General features: G+C 37.4%; 1 protein-coding gene across 1 annotated transcript in view; it reads right to left on the bottom strand.

The window, feature by feature from the left end:
- Positions 1–790: 790 nt before the first annotated feature.
- KLHL4 (kelch like family member 4) overlaps positions 791–17,732 on the bottom strand; it is a 181,234-nt gene continuing 164,292 nt past the window's right edge. The window contains 2 exon segments of the mRNA XM_041741371.1: positions 791–1,764; positions 3,244–3,415. Coding sequence (XP_041597305.1) covers positions 1,705–1,764; positions 3,244–3,415 — 232 coding nt within the window. The 3' untranslated portion in view covers positions 791–1,704.

Here is a 17,732-nt window from a genome sequence, read left to right as displayed (position 1 = left end):
CAGACACCAGGATCATACCTTGGGTTGAATGTGGGCACTCAACCACTGAGCCACCCAGGCATCCCTACATTTTTTATTTAAATTCAATTTGCCAATGGAACGCCGGGACACCTGTACCCCGATGTTTCTAGCAGCAATGTCCACAATAGCCAAACTGTGGAAGGAGCCTCGGTGTTCATCGAAAGATGAATGGATAAAGAAGATGTGGTTTATGTATACAATGGAATATTACTCAGCCATTAGAAACGACAAATACCCACCATTTGCTTCGACATGGATGGAACTGGAGGGTATTAGGCTGAGTGAAATAAGTCAATCGGAGAAGGACAAACATTATATGGTCTCATTCATTTGGAGAATATAAAAAATAGTGAAAGGGAATAAAGGGGGAAAGGAGAAAAATGAGTGGGAAATATCAGAAAGGGAGACAGAACATGAGAGACTCCTTACTCTGGGAAACTAACTAGGGGTGGTGGAAGGGGAGGAGGACGGGGGGTGGGGGTGACTGGGTGACGGGCACTGAGGTGGGCACTTGATGGGATGAGCACTGGGTGTTATTTTATGTTGGCAAATTGAACACCAATAAAAAATAAATTTATAAAAAAATAAATAAATTCAATTTGCCAGCATATAGTATAGCACCAATTGTTTTGTTTTTAAAAATTTTTTAATGATGGTTCCTTACAGAGTTCAAAGAAATGTTTGAGAATACTACTTTCTTTTTTTAACGATTTTATTTATTTATTTGACACAGAGACAGAGAGCATGGCAGGGGGAGTGGGAGAAACAGGCTTCCTGCTGAGCAGGTAGCCCCACAAGGGGCTGGATCGCAGGACTCCAGGATCATGACCTGAGCTGAAGGCAGGTGCTTAACTGAGGCACCCAGGTGCCCTTAGAATACTACTTTTTATACAAGTGAGGCCCTGACACTCTGAATCTGAGGTCACAGTTTGTATCAATACAATAAATATTTACTATTTTATTATATGGGTTGTATACATGAAGTAACAAATTCAATAGGCCAATATGTTAAAGAATTCTAAATCTGTATGTGTGCTTTGCAAGATGGCAGTGTAAAAGAGTAAGTCTGTAAAAATTTTAGCATACTATGATCAGCATAACATATTATGTAAATGAATTATTTTTTAGCCCTAACCCAGTAAAAGCCTTCCTGTTGGTACATATGAGGTATTATTTAGCTATTTGTGATATATTTTTGAATAAGAGAATGATGTTTTACTGAAAATTAGACTTCACGTTTTAAGCTTGAGATGTTCTCATTTATACTGTATTTCAGAAAATGGAGTACCTTTTGATTTTTGAAATAGAAAATGTTTTTAAATTCTCATATTCTTAACCTAAAAATTACCAATGATTTTACAAACTTTCATGCCTTGGTCACTATTGACTTACCCTAAACATTTTAATAATGAGGCTAAACCTAGACTATTGGATTTCCACTTACAATATCAGCTGCAACAACACATACATTTAACAGGTATATGTAATTCATGTTTGAAAACTTGCTTTGAAAAAAAAAGTTCCTTTGACTTCAGAAATGAAAGCAATTATAACTACATGTTAAAATGATACAACAATGTTCATGTTTGATTAATAATTGAAGGGGGAAAAGTGTTTCTTCTTTTCTTCTTCCTAATCCATTTCTTGAAATGACCAGTTTCCTTCCTATCGATAAAAATAGCTTTATGGCAGCTTCACCACCACAACACATGCACCAGCTCTTCCAATGTTGATGGGAACTTCCTAACACAGAAAACAAAAACAAGGAAAGAAATACTGTCTTAATGAACTCTATCTTCAGCATAAGATATATAATATACCATGTTGGAGTTTAATAACTAAGGCTATCCGGGTCCAACCTTCACCTGGCATAAAGATGGAAAATGCAGCCTGGATAATTGTCCAGTGTGGTAGAAAGAACATATTATTTAAATCATGTAGAGCTGAGTCTGAAAAACAGATGATTGTGGTCAATGATTTTCTCATTCGAAAAATTACAGGTAATAATACTCAACCTTCAAGATTTTTGTTAGGATGAACTGAGATAATGAATAAAAATAATTTGGCAGATAGTGGTTATAATTCTATTATTTATTAGTTCTCTTTCACTCTTTCCAAGGTCACACAATGAAACAGTGAAAAGTCAGGAATAGAATCTAGGTCTTTTAGCTACTGGTCTGGATTTTCAGAAAAGTAAATTCCTCAAGCTTAGACTTTTTGATTTTTGTATTTGGCTTAACAACTCCTTGTTGGCTAAAATTTTCCTTCCATTTCTTGCTGGTGCTAAGCATTGATAAAGTAAGGAGCTACCTACATGGCAGAATTTGAGTGTTTCTAAGGGTCTTAATGAATCAAATTGTTGGAGGAAAGAGATAGCCATTTTCAGCTGTCATATTAAAATATTTATTTAGAACAGTAACCAACTTACTGTGTGGAATATAGAGCAGTATGAAGGCTCTCAGTATCATAAGGGAAGGTGGAGTTAGATACAAAATACAATGTTTGCATGTTTGTGGAAATGATGAAGAATTAATCATACTTTATTTTTTATTGAGCTATCATTTAATTAACAGAACACTATTAGATATTTTGGAATAAATCCAGATTTACCACTAGAAAAAATATCAAAAGCATCACTTTTGCCCTTAGCATCTTTAGGATGTCCTTTCAGAATTTCTTCTTGTACTCTACTTAGAATTTCTTCGGTTAGATGCCCAGCATTCTTGAGAGGGTTTAATTCCAGTCTATCATTGTTCACTAAATTGCTTGAGTGACTGGTTAAGAATCTAGAGTGTTGCAATTTAAAAAGGCTCTATAAAAAAGGGACTGAAAAAATTTCGCCTGGGGCAACAACCAATAAAAAGGGGCAGATATTTGTTGATAAGGACATTGCTCTTTGGTTCTCAAGTCATAATACATCCTTTGAAAGTTGGCCAGAGAGAAACATTTACATTATTGAATCAGATTCACTATACTATGAAAGGAATGAGTCCATAAATTCAGGACAATGTTCTGTTCCCTAAGTACTGATGGATCCTGCCAATGACAAATTAGATCAATTAATTCGTACTTCAGTATGGTATAGATAAGGAAAATACTGCAAACTTAACTAAAATATTGGGCCCTAGAGAAGAAGAGAATGGAATTAATTCAGGACAAATATTGTAAGGACTTTTATTAAAACCTGAAATGTACTAATTTCAATACTTTCAATAACAGTACCTCTTTCCATTCATCGTTCTGTACATCATATGATTCAACAGTATTCAAATAAGTATGTCCATCATATCCTCCAACCACATAGAGTTTGTCTCCAAGGGAACATACAGCAACAGCATCTCGAGGAACACTCAGAGGTGCCACAGTTGACCATGAATTATTTTTTGGATCATACCTTAAGAAGTTTAGGAAGACAATTAAAAGAAGTCCAAAAGTGTTAAAATAATAGGTATTAATAAAATATAAACTTATCTAAATGTGAAGAATTAAAAACACCTTATCAATATCAAGTTTAGTCTGACTAATAAATGTTAAAAACAAGTACATGACAAAATTCTTCTCAACCACATCATTCAAAGCATATCAAAAATTTGAGGAAATTTCACATATTAGCATCTTAACATTATGAGAAAAATGCCCCCTCTCTCATTTCGTATGCTGGTTGGAGATCTTAAGTTTTCTTTTATTCTTATCAAAAGTTTTATGCAAGATGCCTTGTCTTATTCATGTGAGAGTACATATTTCAAGTAAATCTGAATATAATTGCCTTATTATTTTGTAGAATATAGTACCCTGGTTTTGCTATTATTTGTAATTAGAATGACCATAATCTTATCCTTTCTCCCCATGAGTAATGCAATTTATCTTCACAAGAGAACTTTTTTTTTCCATTTCATTTGAAGTTAACTCCTTATTTCCATATCTTTTCTGTAAGCAAAATGAAAGAGAATTCATTAAGTAATAAAATCTTCTCCAGGAATTTTTTTCCTAAAATTTGAAGCTTTTAAAAAAAGGCATAACACTAAAATCTAAAAGAGGTGGACAATAAAAGACAACTAATCTAATTATACATGGATATGTTTTCTGATTTTATTTTGGCCTATTTGTAAAACCCAAAGAAAAACGTTTATTTTACAGAGGAGATTTTTATTTATTACCTATTACTAATTTTCCTATATTTTATTACATCTCTTATTCTTGTTTTCATCTCTTTAGTTATATTCTAAATTATCTGATCTCAGCTTCCATTTGACATGGACTTACATCCAGTAATATTTTTAATAATATCTGAAATCAGCGATAATCAAAATAACCTCAATGTCCCATACATATTGTTGATTGTCATGCAGCATATCATCTTCAATTCAGCTGGTATAATAAAACCCCAAACCAGAAAACTCAGGACCAAAAAATCAATAACTGCATGCTTTAGTTAAGCTGAATTTTCAAAATATTTGGTATTGTTAATTGATGCTGCCCTTGACTAACAGATTACACACATAAATTAATGGTGAACAGAAGAATTTCTTTATATATTTGTATCCAAACCTAACTTTCCTGTATGTGCATGATAATTAAGGTGCAAAAAGCTGTCTAGAGCAGCCCCGGTGGCCCAGCAGTTTAGTGCCACCTTCAGCCTGGGGTGTGGTCCTGGAGACCCCGAGTCTTACTTTAGGATCCCTGGTTTGGCGCCTGCCTTTGCCTCAGGGTGTGATCCTGGAGACCCGGTCCCACATCTGGATGGAGCCTGCTTCTCCCTCTGCCTGTGTTTTTGCCTGTCTCTCGCTGCCTGTGTCTGTCATGAATAAAGACAGGCAGGAACTGAAAGAATATGTAACGTCCAAACCAGCTCTGCAAGAAATTTTAAGGGGGATTCTTAAAATTCCCCTTTAAGAATAAGTCCAGTGGAACAATCCACAAAAACAAGGACTGAATAGATATCATGATGACACTAAACTCATATCTTTAAATAGTAACTCTGAACGTGAATGGGCTTAATGACCCCATCAAAAGGCACAGGGTTTCAGACTGGATAAAAAGGCAGGACCCATCTATTTGCTGTCTACCACAGACTCATTTTAGACATAAGGACACCGACAGCCTGAAAATAAATGGTTGGAGAAGGATTTACCATTCAAATGATCCTCAAAAGAAAGCAGGGGTAGCCATCCTTATATCAGACAAACTTAAATTTATCCCTAAGAGATAGTGAGAAATGAAGAGGGACACTATCTCATACTTAAAGGATCTAGGCAACAAGAGGACTTAACAATCCTCAACATATATGCCCCGAGTGTGGGAACTGCCAAATATATCAATCAATTAATAACCAAAGTGAATAAAAACTTAGATAATAATACACTTATACTTGGTGACTTCAGTCTAGCTCTTTCTATACTCGATAGGTCTTCTAAGCACAACATCTCCAAAGAAACAAGAGCTTTAAATGATACACTGGACCAGATGGATTTCACAGATATCTACAGAACTTTACATCCAAACTCAAATGAATACACATTCTTCTCAAGTGCACATGGAACTTTCTCCAGAATAGACCACATACTGGGTCACAAATCGGGTCTGAACCGATACCAAAAGATTGGGATCATCCCCTGCATATTCTCAGACCATAATGCCTTGAAATTAGAACTAAATCACAACAAGAAGTTTGGAAGGACCTCAAACATGTGGAGGTTAAGGATCATCCTGCTAAAATGTAAGGGTCAACCAGGAAATTAAGGAAGAATTAAAAAGATTCATGGAAACTAATGAGAATGAAGATACAACCGTTCAAAATCTTTGGGATGCAGCAAAAGCAGTCCTGAGGGGGAAATACATCGCAATACAAGCATCCATTCAAAAACTGGAAAGAACTCAAATATAAAAGCTAACCTTACACCTAACGGAGCTAGAGAAAAAACAGCACATAGATCCTACACCCAGCAGAAGAAGAGAGTTGATAAAGATTCGAGCAGACTCAACAAAATTGAGACCAGAAGAACTGTGGAACAGATCAACACACCCAGGAGTTGGTTCGTTGAAAGAATTAACAAGATAGATAAAGCATTCGCCAGCCATATTAAAAAAAAGAGAGAGAAGACTCAAATTAATAAAATCATGAATGAGAAAGTTGAGATCACAAACAACACCAAGGAAATGCAAACGATTTTAAAAATATATTATGAACAGCTATATGCCAATAAATTAGGCAATCTAGAAGAAATGGACGCATTCCTGGAAAGCCACAAACCACCAGAACTGGAACAGGAAGAAATAGAAAACCTGAGCAGGCCAATAACCAGTGAAGAAATTGAAGCAGTCATCAAAAACCTCCCAAGACACCAAAGGCCAAGGCCAGAAGGCTTCCCAGGGGATTTCTATGAAACGTTTAAAGAAGAAACCATACCTATTCTACTAAAGCTATTTGGAAAGACAGAAAGAGATGGGGTACTTCCAAATTCATTCTATGAGGCCAGCATCACCTTAATTCCAAAACCAGACAAAGATCCCACCAAAAAGGAGAATTACAGACCAATATCCCTGATGAACATGGATGCAAAAATTCTCAAGAAGATACTAGCCAACAGGATCCAACATGACATTAAGAAAATTATTCACCACGACCAAGTAGGATTTAACCCCGGGAAACAAGGCTCGTTCAACACTCATAAAACAATCAATGTGATTCATCATATCAGCAAGAGAAAAATCAAGAACCATATGATCCTCTCATTAGATGCAGACAAAGCATTTGACAAAATACAGCATCCATTCCTGATCAAAACTCTTCAGAGTGTAGGGATAGAGGGAATATTCCTCGACATCTTAAAAGCCATCTATGAAAAGCCCACAGCAAATATCATTCTCAATGGGGAAGCACTGGGAGCCTTTCCCTAAGATCAGGAACAAGACAGGGATGTCCACTCTCACCACTGCTATTCAACATAGTACTGGAAGTCCTCGCCTCAGCAATCAGACAACAAAAAGACATTAAAGGCATTCAAATTGGCAAAGAAGAAGTCAAACTCTCCCTCTTCGCCGATGACATGATACTCTCTACATAGAAAACCCAAAAGCCTCCACCCCAAGATTGCTAGAACTCATACAGCAATTTGGTAGTGTGGCAGGATACAAAATCAATGCCCAGAAATCAGTGGCATTTCGATACACTAACAATGAGACTGAAGAAAGAGAAATTAAGGAGTCAATCCCATTTACAGTTGCACCCCAAAGCATAAGATACCTAGGAATAAACCTAACCAAAGTGGTAAAGGATCTATACCCTAAAAAGTATAGAACACTTCTGAAAGAAATTGAGGAAGACACAAAGAGATGGAAAAATATTCCATGCTCATGGATTGGCAGAATTAATATTGTGAAAATGTCAATATTACCCAGGGCAATTTACACGTTTAATGCAATCCCTTTCAAAATATCATGGACTTTCTTCAGAGAGTTGGAAAAAATTATTTTAAGATTTGTGTGGAATCAGAAAAGACCCCGAATAGCCAGGGGAAGTTTAAAAAAGAAAACCATCGCTGGGGGCATCACAATGCCAGATTTCAAGTTGTACTACAAAGCTGTGGTCATCAAGACAGTGTGGTACTGGCACAAAAACAGACACATAGATCAATGGAACAGAATAGAGAACCCAGAAGTCGACCCTGAACTTTATGGTCAACTAATATTTGATAAAGGAGGAAAGACTATCCATTGGAAGAAAGACAGTCCCTTCAATAAACGGTGCTTGGAAAATTGGACATCCACATGCAGAAGAATGAAACTAGACCACTCTCTTTCCTAATACACAAAGATAAACTCAAAATGGATGAAAGATCTAAATGTGAGACAAGATTCCATCAAAATCCTAGAGGAGAACACAGGCAACACCCTTTTTAAACTTGGCCACAGTAACTTCTTGCAAGATACATCCAGGAAGGCAAAAGAAACAAAAGCAAAAAAGAACTATTGGGACTTCATCAAGATAAGAAATTTTTGCATAGCAAAGGATACAGTCAACAAACCTAAAAGACAACCTACAGAATGGGAGAAGATTTTGCAAATGACGTATCAGATAAAGGGCTAGTTTCCAAGATCTATAAAGAACTTCTTAAACTCAACACCAAAGAAACAAACAATCCAATCCTGAAATGGGCAAAAGACATGAAGAGAAATCTCACAGAGGAAGACCTGGACATGGCCAACATGCACATGAGAAAATGGGCTGCATCACTTGCCATCAGGGAAACACAAATCAAAACCACAATGAGATACCACCTCACACCAGTAAGAATGGGGAAAATTAACAAGGCTGGAAACCACAAATGTTGGAGAGGATGCAGAGAAAAGGGAACCCTCTTACACTGTTGGTGGGAATGTGAACTGGTGCAGCCACTCTGGAAAACTGTGTGGAGTTTCCTCAAAGAGTTAAAAATAGACCTGCCCTACGACCCAGCAATTGCACTGTTGGGGATTTACCCCAAAGATTCAGATGTAGTGAAATGCCGGGACACCTGCTCCCCAATGTTTATAGCAGCAATGTCCACAATAGCCAAACTTTGGAAGGAGCCTCGGTGTCCATTGAAAGATGAATGGATAAAGAAGATGTGGTTTATGTATCCAATGGAATATTGCTCAGCCATTAGACACGACAAATACCCACCATTTGCTTCAACATGGATGGAACTGGATGGTATTATGCTGAGTGATGTAAGTCAATCGGAGAAGGACAAACATTATATTTCTCATTCATTTGCGGAATATAAATAATAGTGAAAGGGAATTTAAGGGAAGGGAGAAGAAATGTGTGGTAAATATCAGGAAGGGAGACAGAACATAAAGACTCCTAACTCTGGGAAACGAACTAGGGGTGGTGGAAGGGGAGGACAGCGGGGGGTGGGGGTGACTGGGTGACGGGCACTGAGGGGGGCACTTGACCGGTTGAGCACTGGGTGTTATTCTGTATGTTGGCAAATTGAACACCAATAAAAAATAAATTTATTAAAACAAGTGGCAATGTCTATCTGTATACTATCTGTTAAGACACACAGGGGAAGTTTTTAAAGAAAAAGTTAATTATACAGTTTACTTTAGTTAGTATTATAATATAGTCTGCTCCAGGACAGAGGCATAGGCAGAGGGAGTAGCAGGCTCCATGCATGGATCACACCCTGAGCTGAAGGCAGGTGCTTAACCACTGGGCCACCCAGGCAACCGTGTAATTTTATATTTTTCTACTTGCACATGTAAGTGTCTATTTAAAATAGTATTACCAACTTATAGTATAACACCCACTATATGTTGGCAAATCAAACTCCAATAAAAATATATATACAAAAAAATTTTATAGAGCTATCCATCCCCCAAAATTTATAAGCTCTGCTAACCAATACAGGAAATTCAGCAATGAATGAATGAATGAATGAATGAATTAATAAATAAATAAATAAATAATAGTATTGACACTTTAAGAAATGGGGATTATATGATTTCCCTAGAATATGAACTTTTGATTGACTTTCTACTAACAAGACAATTTTACAACTCTGTATGTGTCAAGTTGTTGAAAACTGAGTTTTCTTGTACAAAGGAATTTTGCGTAATAGAGATAAAATGAATTTCTACCATGTAGAAATGGCACCAAGGATTAAATTTTACTCTCTAGGGATACTTGGGTGGCTCAGTGGTTGAGCATCTGCCTTTGGCCCATGGAGTGATCCTGGGGTCCTGGGATCCAGTCTCATCAGGATTCCTGCAGGGAGCCTGCTTCTCCTTTTGCCTGTGTCTCTGCCTCTCTCTCTCTCTCTCTCTCTCTCTCTCTCTCTGTCTCTGTCTCTTATGAATAAATAAATAAAATCTTTAAAAATAAATAAATAATTTTTACTCTCTATAAGATATTAACTACTTTTGCATCTATTAACATTTTTTCCGGTATTCCTAATCGTATGTCTATTCCTGAAAGACTCCTTTGAACTAGTTTTAACATTGTAAGAGTTACCACATTAATTAATGAATCATAAAATCCTTGACCCATGTTAATTTTATATTTGTGTGAAAATCATAATTATATTTTTTTGAAAATTATACTTTAACATTAGCCATTTTCTTAGTGTCTTTTCAAGGAAAATGCTAAAAAGGGGGATAATAATTATAGACAATATGAATCATTGGAAAAATAATACAAACAAAAAACAATATTATCAACCAACTTCTACTGAGTACTTAACAGGTGAGAGGCAATGTATAAGTTCTTTATCATTTATTATATTGTACTCTGAGATTGATACTATGATTATTCCTTTATTTTCACATGAAGAAACTGTCGTTTATGGATGTGAAATAACTGTGTTAAGGTCACATAACTTGTAAATAGTAAAACTGATGAGCATTAAGGAGGGCACTTGGTGAGATGAGCACTGATGTTATACTATATGTTGGCAAATTGAATTTAAAATATTTTAAAAACTGGGATTTTTAACTCAGATTTGTCTGTTTCTGAGACCAATACTTTTTACTAGTATGCTACATATTTTTAGTACATGTTAATTGTTCTTTTTTCCATTTTTTTAAAAAAATTATCTGAATTTTGAAATAACCAGTAAACTTGGAAATGTCAATAAATAATGTTAAACATTTAATTATTAGGATATGACTGTACATATTTAATTTTTTAGTCTGCACTATGAACTTTCTATATCAAAAATGTGAAATTTTATATATTTTTAAAATATTTTATTTATTTATTCATGAGAGACACAGAGAGAGAAAGGCAGAGACATAGGCAGAGGGAGAAGCAGGCTCCATGCAGGGACCCCAATGTGGGACTTGATCCTAGGATTCCAGGATCACAATGTGAGCTGAAGGCCGGCCCTTAACCACTGAGGCACCCAGGCATCCCAGAAATTTTATATTTTTCTACTTGCTTGTGTATGCCTATTTAAAATAGTATTGCCGGACAGCCTGGGTGGCTCAGCAGTTTAGTGCCACCTTCAGTCCAGGGTGTGATCCTGGAGACCAGGGATCGAGTCCCACATCCGGCTCCCTGCATGGAGCCTGCTTCTCCCTCTGCCTGTGTCTCTGCCTCTCTCTCTCTCTGAATAAATAAATAAAAAAAATAATAAAAGGCATACCTTGGTAGAGTATTTTTTAAAAAAAGAAAGCAATCCAACTGTATTCTGTCTATAAGAGACTCATTTTAGATTTAAGGAAGCACATAGGTCAAATATGAAAGAATGGGGAAAAAATCCAGGCAAATGGTAACCAAAAGACAGCAAGGATGAATATACTACTATTATACAAAATAGAATTTAAGACAAATGCTATTATAAGAGACATGAAACACATTATATAATGATAAATTATCAATTCACAAAGAACATATAAAAATTAGAAACATAAAGGGAGCAAACAACAAATCTCCTAAATATATGAAGGAAATTGACAGAATAAGAGGGAGAAATAGCTCTACAGTAATAGGGGAATTCAATTCTTTACTTTTCGTAATGGATTGAATAACCAGATACAAGATAAATAAATACATGGAAGACTTGAACATTGAGGCGCTTGGATGGCTGGCTCAGTTCGGCGGCTGCCTTCAGCTCAGGTCATGATCCTGGGGTCCTGGGACCGATGCCCACATCAGGCTCCCTGCTCAGTCTGGAGCACAGAAAGAAACACTACAGTTTACAAAGGCTGATGAGCTTGGGGATGCCCTCTGAGTCAAGGGACTTGTTTGCTGCCTTAGTGAGCCCTGGGTCCAGAAGCCCATAAGAACAACGATCATGCCAGTGCAAAGAAAAAAAAAATAAACATATAAATGGCAAAGTTTTTTTTTCTTTCTTTTTAAAAAATTTTCCCCTCTGGGATCCCTGGGTGGCGCAGCGGTTTGGCGCCTGCCTTTGGCCCAGGGCGCGATCCTGGAGACCCGAGATCGAGTCCCACGTCGGGTTCCCGGTGCATGGAGCCTGCTTCTCCCTCTGCCTGTGTCTCTGCCTCTCTCTCTCTCTCTCTCTGTGACTATCATAAATGAATAAAAAAATTAAAAAAAAAAATTTTCCCCTCTTTCCTTCCTTACATTTCTTTTTCTTTTCTTTCTTTAAAAGCTTCATTTTAGAATAGCAACTATAGGGCGGCCCGGGTGGCTCAGTGGTTTAGCGCCGCCTTCGGCCCAGGGCCTGATCCTGGAGACTGGGGATGGAGTCCCACATTGGGCTCCTTACATGGAACCTGCTTTTCCCTCTGCCTTTCTCTCTCTGTGTGTATCTCATGAATAAATAAATAAATCTTTAAAAAAATAAAATATGTCTCTGGCATATTGATTATAAAAAAGAAAGAGCAACTATAGTGGAAGGGGAGGTGGGTGGGGAGATGGGGTAACTAGGTGATGGGCACTGAGGGATGCACTTGACAGGATGAGTACTGGGTGTTACACTATATGTTGGCAAATCGAACTCCAATAAAAAAATATACAAAAAAAAAAAAAAAAAAAAAAAAAAAGAAGAGCAACTAGCACACAAATCAACCAGCCCTAGAATTCCACCAGATGGCTAGGGGAGCTGCTGAAATGCTCTCTGAGTGGGAGGGGCTGACAGACATAATCTATGCTCCCCTCTTCTCCTTGAAAGCATAGACCAATGCACAGTCTGTGCATTGTAACTGGCCTGCAGCATCAGTGAGCATAGGGTCCATAGGTCCCACCAGCAACAATGGTCCCACTAAGGAGGCCACATGGTGGTATACACCAGGATACCCTGGTTAGTGCTAACTTCAGCCCTAGCCTTTGTGACAATGTGACAAAGGTGAAAAGCAACCTGGAAAACTCCAGGACCATATCACTTCAGCTTCATTCAGTTGGCTTGCTAGGATACCTCTGGTGCACAGTGCCCCTGTGCTGAGTACCTTGGGACATCTCAGTTTGCACCCAATTCACCTTCAGTTGTATTTTCAGGGTACATTTTGTGTAAAGGACCAGGGGCCACTGCACTCATTTTAGCTTTCGCTGCCCTTCCATGGTACCCCCTGCATGGAGTCACCAGGACCTTCCAGCATGTCCCTTGCCTTGGCTCTAGGTGACCCTTCAGTAGACTGTTTCTATGGAGAGTCCTGAAACATCCTGTTTTGCAACCATTTCAGCTTCAGCTATCCTGCAGTTTCCCTCTGTGCACAGAGCCCGGGTACCTTGAGACTGCATCCCTTTAGTTTTAACTACCCTGTCAGGGCACCCTTTGTGCAGAGAGGTCAGGATGATCTTTTCCCATACACCACCTGAGCTATGCCAAGGCACACCCTGCACAGAGTGCCCTGGGCCACCCTTGCACAAATTCCAGATTAAGCCGTAATTCCAGGGTGCCTGAACACATAGAACCCTGGGACATCCCAGCCTGCGTATAGTTCAGCTTTACTTGTCCTGAAAGGGCACTTGCTGTGTGGAAACCCTCTGTACCCACAGCTGATGCCAGACACAGCTCCAGCCAATCACCAAAAGTCACCATGCACACACAATCTACATAGTGGATAGCGATAAACAAGATCATCCCTTCTAGTTTAGGAGAGATAGCTGTTCTACCTAATCCATAGAAACAAATGCAGAAAGGCAAGCAAAATGGGAAGACAGAGCAATATTCTCCCAAAGAAAGAACAAGACAAAACTTTTGAGACAGAATTAAATTACCTGGAGATAAGTGATATACCTTATACAGAATTTAAAGTAATGATCATAAAGTAACTCACTGGTCTGGAGAGAAGAGTGGAAGAATTCGGTGAGATATTCAATAAAGAGATAGAAAAATATAAAAAAGAACCAGATTTGAAGAACAAAATAACTGAAATAAAAATGCATTAGAGGGAATCAGCAGTAGACTAGCAGATGCAAAAGAACATATCACTATATTAAGAGACAGAATAATGGAAGGCTCCCAGCCTGAACAATGACAAAGAAAAAACAATTTTCAAAAATAAGCATAAGTTAAAGGATCCCCTGGTCAACATCAAGCAAACAAATATTCACATAATAAAGATTTCAGGTTTTCTTCCCACTGATACCGCTGAATAAGCATCATTAAAATCTCCCTTCCCACCATCATCATGCCTAGGTCAGAGACTCTCAAAGAACCTGAACAGTTGTGGAAGCTCTTCTTTGGAGGTTTGAGCTTTGAAATAACTGAGAAAAGTCTGAGGAGCTATTTTGAGCAATGGGGAATGCTTATGGACTGTGTGGTAATGAGAGATTCAAAACCCAAGTGTTTCAGAGGCTTTGAGTTTGTGACATATGCCACTGTGGAGGAAGTCGATGCAGCCATGAATGCAAGCCATGTCTTGCATCCACATGAGGTGGATGGAAGAGTTGTGGAACCAAAGAGGGTTGTCCTCAAGAGAAGATTCTCAAAGACCTGGTTCCCACTTAGATGTGAAAAAGATTTCTGTTGGTGGCATTACAGAAGACACTGGAAAACATGATCTAAGAGATTATTTTGAACAGTGGGAAAATGGAAATGATTGCAATCCTAACTGACCAATCCTAACTGACCAAGGTAGACAGAAAGAAAGGCTTTGCTTTTGTAACATTTGATGATCATGAGTCTGTAGACAAGATTGTCATTCAAACATACCATAATGTGAATGGCCACAACTGTGAAGTAAGGAAAACCCTATCGAAACAAGAGATGAATAGTGTTGCATCCAGCCAAAGAGGTCGAAGTGGCTCTGGAAACTTCGATGGTGGTCATGGAGGGGGTTCTGTTGGGAATGGCAACTTTAGTTGTGGAGATAACTTCAGTGGGAGAGATGGCTTTGGTGGCAGTAAAGGTGGTGGTGGATATGGTGGCAGTGGAGATGGTTGTAATAGATTTGGTAATAATGGAAGCAACTTTGGAAGTGGCAGAATCTATGTGATTTTGGCAATTACAACAATCAAATCTCAAATTTTGGACCCTTGAAAGGAAGAAATTTTGGAGGCAAAAGCTGTGGGCCCTATAGTAGTGGAGACCAATACTTTGCCAAACCACAAACCAAGGTGGCTATGGAAGTTCTAGCAACAGCAGCAGCTAAGGCAGTGGCAGAAGGTTTTAATTACTGCCAGGAAACAAAGCTTAGCAGGAGAGGAGAGCCAGAGAAGTGACAGGGAAGCTCCAGGTTACAACAGATTTGTGAATTCAGACAAGCAGTGTGGTGTCAGGGCCTGGCTCCTACAACGTAGACATTTGTAAACAGTACTCATGTTTATGGGCAAAAAAATCTCTAGAGCAGTATTTGTGACTGACTCTGTAGAAGGTTATTTTGTTTCTGTTCTGTGGAAAGTGTAAAGGATTCAACAAAGGGTTTTAATGTAGTTATTTTGTTTGTTTCTTTTTGCACCGATGCTGTTGATCACGAAAGGTAATAGTCTGATTGATCAGGCTGAATGATTGTGTCTTTAAAAAATAAATAAAGAGGGGATCCCTGGGTGACTCAGCAGTTTGGCGCCTGCCTTTGGCCCAGGGCGTGGTCCTGGAGTCCCGGGATTGAGTCCCGTGTTGGGATCCCAGGGTGGAGCCTGCTTCTCCCTCTGCCTGTGTCTCTGCCTCTCTCTCTCTGTCTCTGTGTCTGTCAAGAATAAATAAACAAAATCTTTAAAAAAAAAAAAGAAATAAAGATTTCAGGGATGCCTGGGTGGCTCAGTGCTTAAGTGTCTGCCTTTGGCTCAGGGTGTGATCCCAGGATCAGGGATCTAATCCCACCTCAGGCATCCTGGGAAGAGCCTGCTTCTCCCTCTGACTGCGTCTCTGCCTCTCTCTCTGTGTCTTTCATGCATAAATAAATAAAATATTTTAAAATATATAAATAAATAAAGATTTCAGAAGAAGAATAGACAGAGAAGGAAGTATAAAACTTCTATGAAGAAATATTAGCTGAAATCTTCCCTAATAAAGGGAAGGAAATAAACATTTAGGTAAATGAAGCACAGAGAGTTCCAAACAAGATGAACCTAAAGAAGTCTACAAAGTGACAATAATTAAAATGTGAAAGGTTAATAATGAAGAGAAAAAGTTAAAAGCTGCAAGATGAAAGCAAAATGTTAGATACAAAGGAAAACTTATAAGGCTATCAGCTGATTTTTCAGCAGAAACTCTGCAAGCAGGAAGTAAGTGGCATAATGTATGCAAAGTGCTGAAAGAAAAAAAAATGTGACTACAGCAGATACTCTATTCAGCAAGTTTACCTTTCAGATTTGAAAGAGTGATAAAGAGTTTTCAAAGACAATCAGAAATAAGAGTTCATCAATACTAAACCAGCCTTACAACAAATGAAGGGACTTCTCTAAATGGAAAAGAAATGGCCATAATTAAATGTAAGAATATTATGAATAAAAGATGTATAATATGACAACATATACATAAAACATGTATGAATCACTAAAAAAAGAAGAAAGAGGGGAAAAAGTTCTTTTTTTCCTCCCTAAAGGATGTGTTTGAACTTAAATGGCCATCAAATTAATATAGATTGCTATATACATACGATGTTATATAAGAACTTCATGGTAACCCAAAATCTATACTATATTCTAAAAAATAAAAGGAAAGCCAATTAAAACACTACAGAATTTTGTCATTCACAAAAAAAGAGAGCAAGGCAAGAAGAACCAGAGAAGAAATACAGAAACAACCAGAAAACAAATAACAAAATGCCCATAAATATATACTTATCAATATTTTCTTTAAATATAAATGTCCTAAATGCTCCTATCAAAAGACATAGGATGGCAGAATAATTTTTTAAAAGATTCACTTCTTTGCTGCCTACAAGAGACAAACTTCATACCTAAAGTTAGTTTCAGATTTAAAGTGAAGGGATGGAATAATATTTACCATTCCTGTGAAAGTGAGAAAAAAAAAAGATGAGGTAGCAACACTATCACAAAAAAGTAGATGGTAAAAAAGAGTGTAACAAGAAAGAAAAAAGAAGGCTATTACCTAATGATAAGAGGATCAATAAAATCAAGTGTAAATATCCATGTACCCAACACTGGAGCACCTAAATACATAAGGCAAATATTATGGGGCATAGAGAAATTCATGGTAATACAATAAAAGGGGGCTTATCATCCAATTTGCATTAATGGAGAGAATATCCAGACATGAAATCAATAAAGAAACAGTGTCTTTCAATGATACATTAGACAATATAAACATAACAGATATACACAGAACATTCCATCCAAAAACAACAAAGTACACATTGTTTACAAGTATACTTGGGATTTTCTCCTGAATAGATAACATGCTAGGCCACAAAACAAGCCTCAATAAATTTCAGAAGACTGAATTCATACCATGCATCTTTTCTGACCACAAAATTATGAAACTAGAAATGTTTCAAAAGAAAAAAAAAGTAAAAAATCAAACAAACCCACAAATGCATGGAGGTTAAAAACATGATACGACACAACCAGGGCATCAAGGAAGAAATCAAAGAAGAAATAAAACAAAAATAAATGGGGACAAATAAAAATAAAAACACAATGTGTTAAAATACTTCAGATGTAGTGAAAGTAGTTCAAAGAGGAAAACATATAGCAATACAGGCCTGCATCAAGAAATAAGAAAATAAACCCTCAAACAATATAACGTTATACCTAAATGAGCTGGAAAAAAAAACAATAACAACAACAAAATTCCAAGTTGAATAAAAGGAAAATAGTAAAGATCAGAGCAGATATAAATGGCATAGAGACTGGA

The sequence above is a fragment of the Vulpes lagopus genome, chromosome X, assembly GCF_018345385.1.
Source record: "Vulpes lagopus strain Blue_001 chromosome X, ASM1834538v1, whole genome shotgun sequence".
Lineage (NCBI taxonomy): Eukaryota > Metazoa > Chordata > Mammalia > Carnivora > Canidae > Vulpes > Vulpes lagopus.
This window is presented reverse-complemented; position numbering and strand designations above follow the sequence as displayed.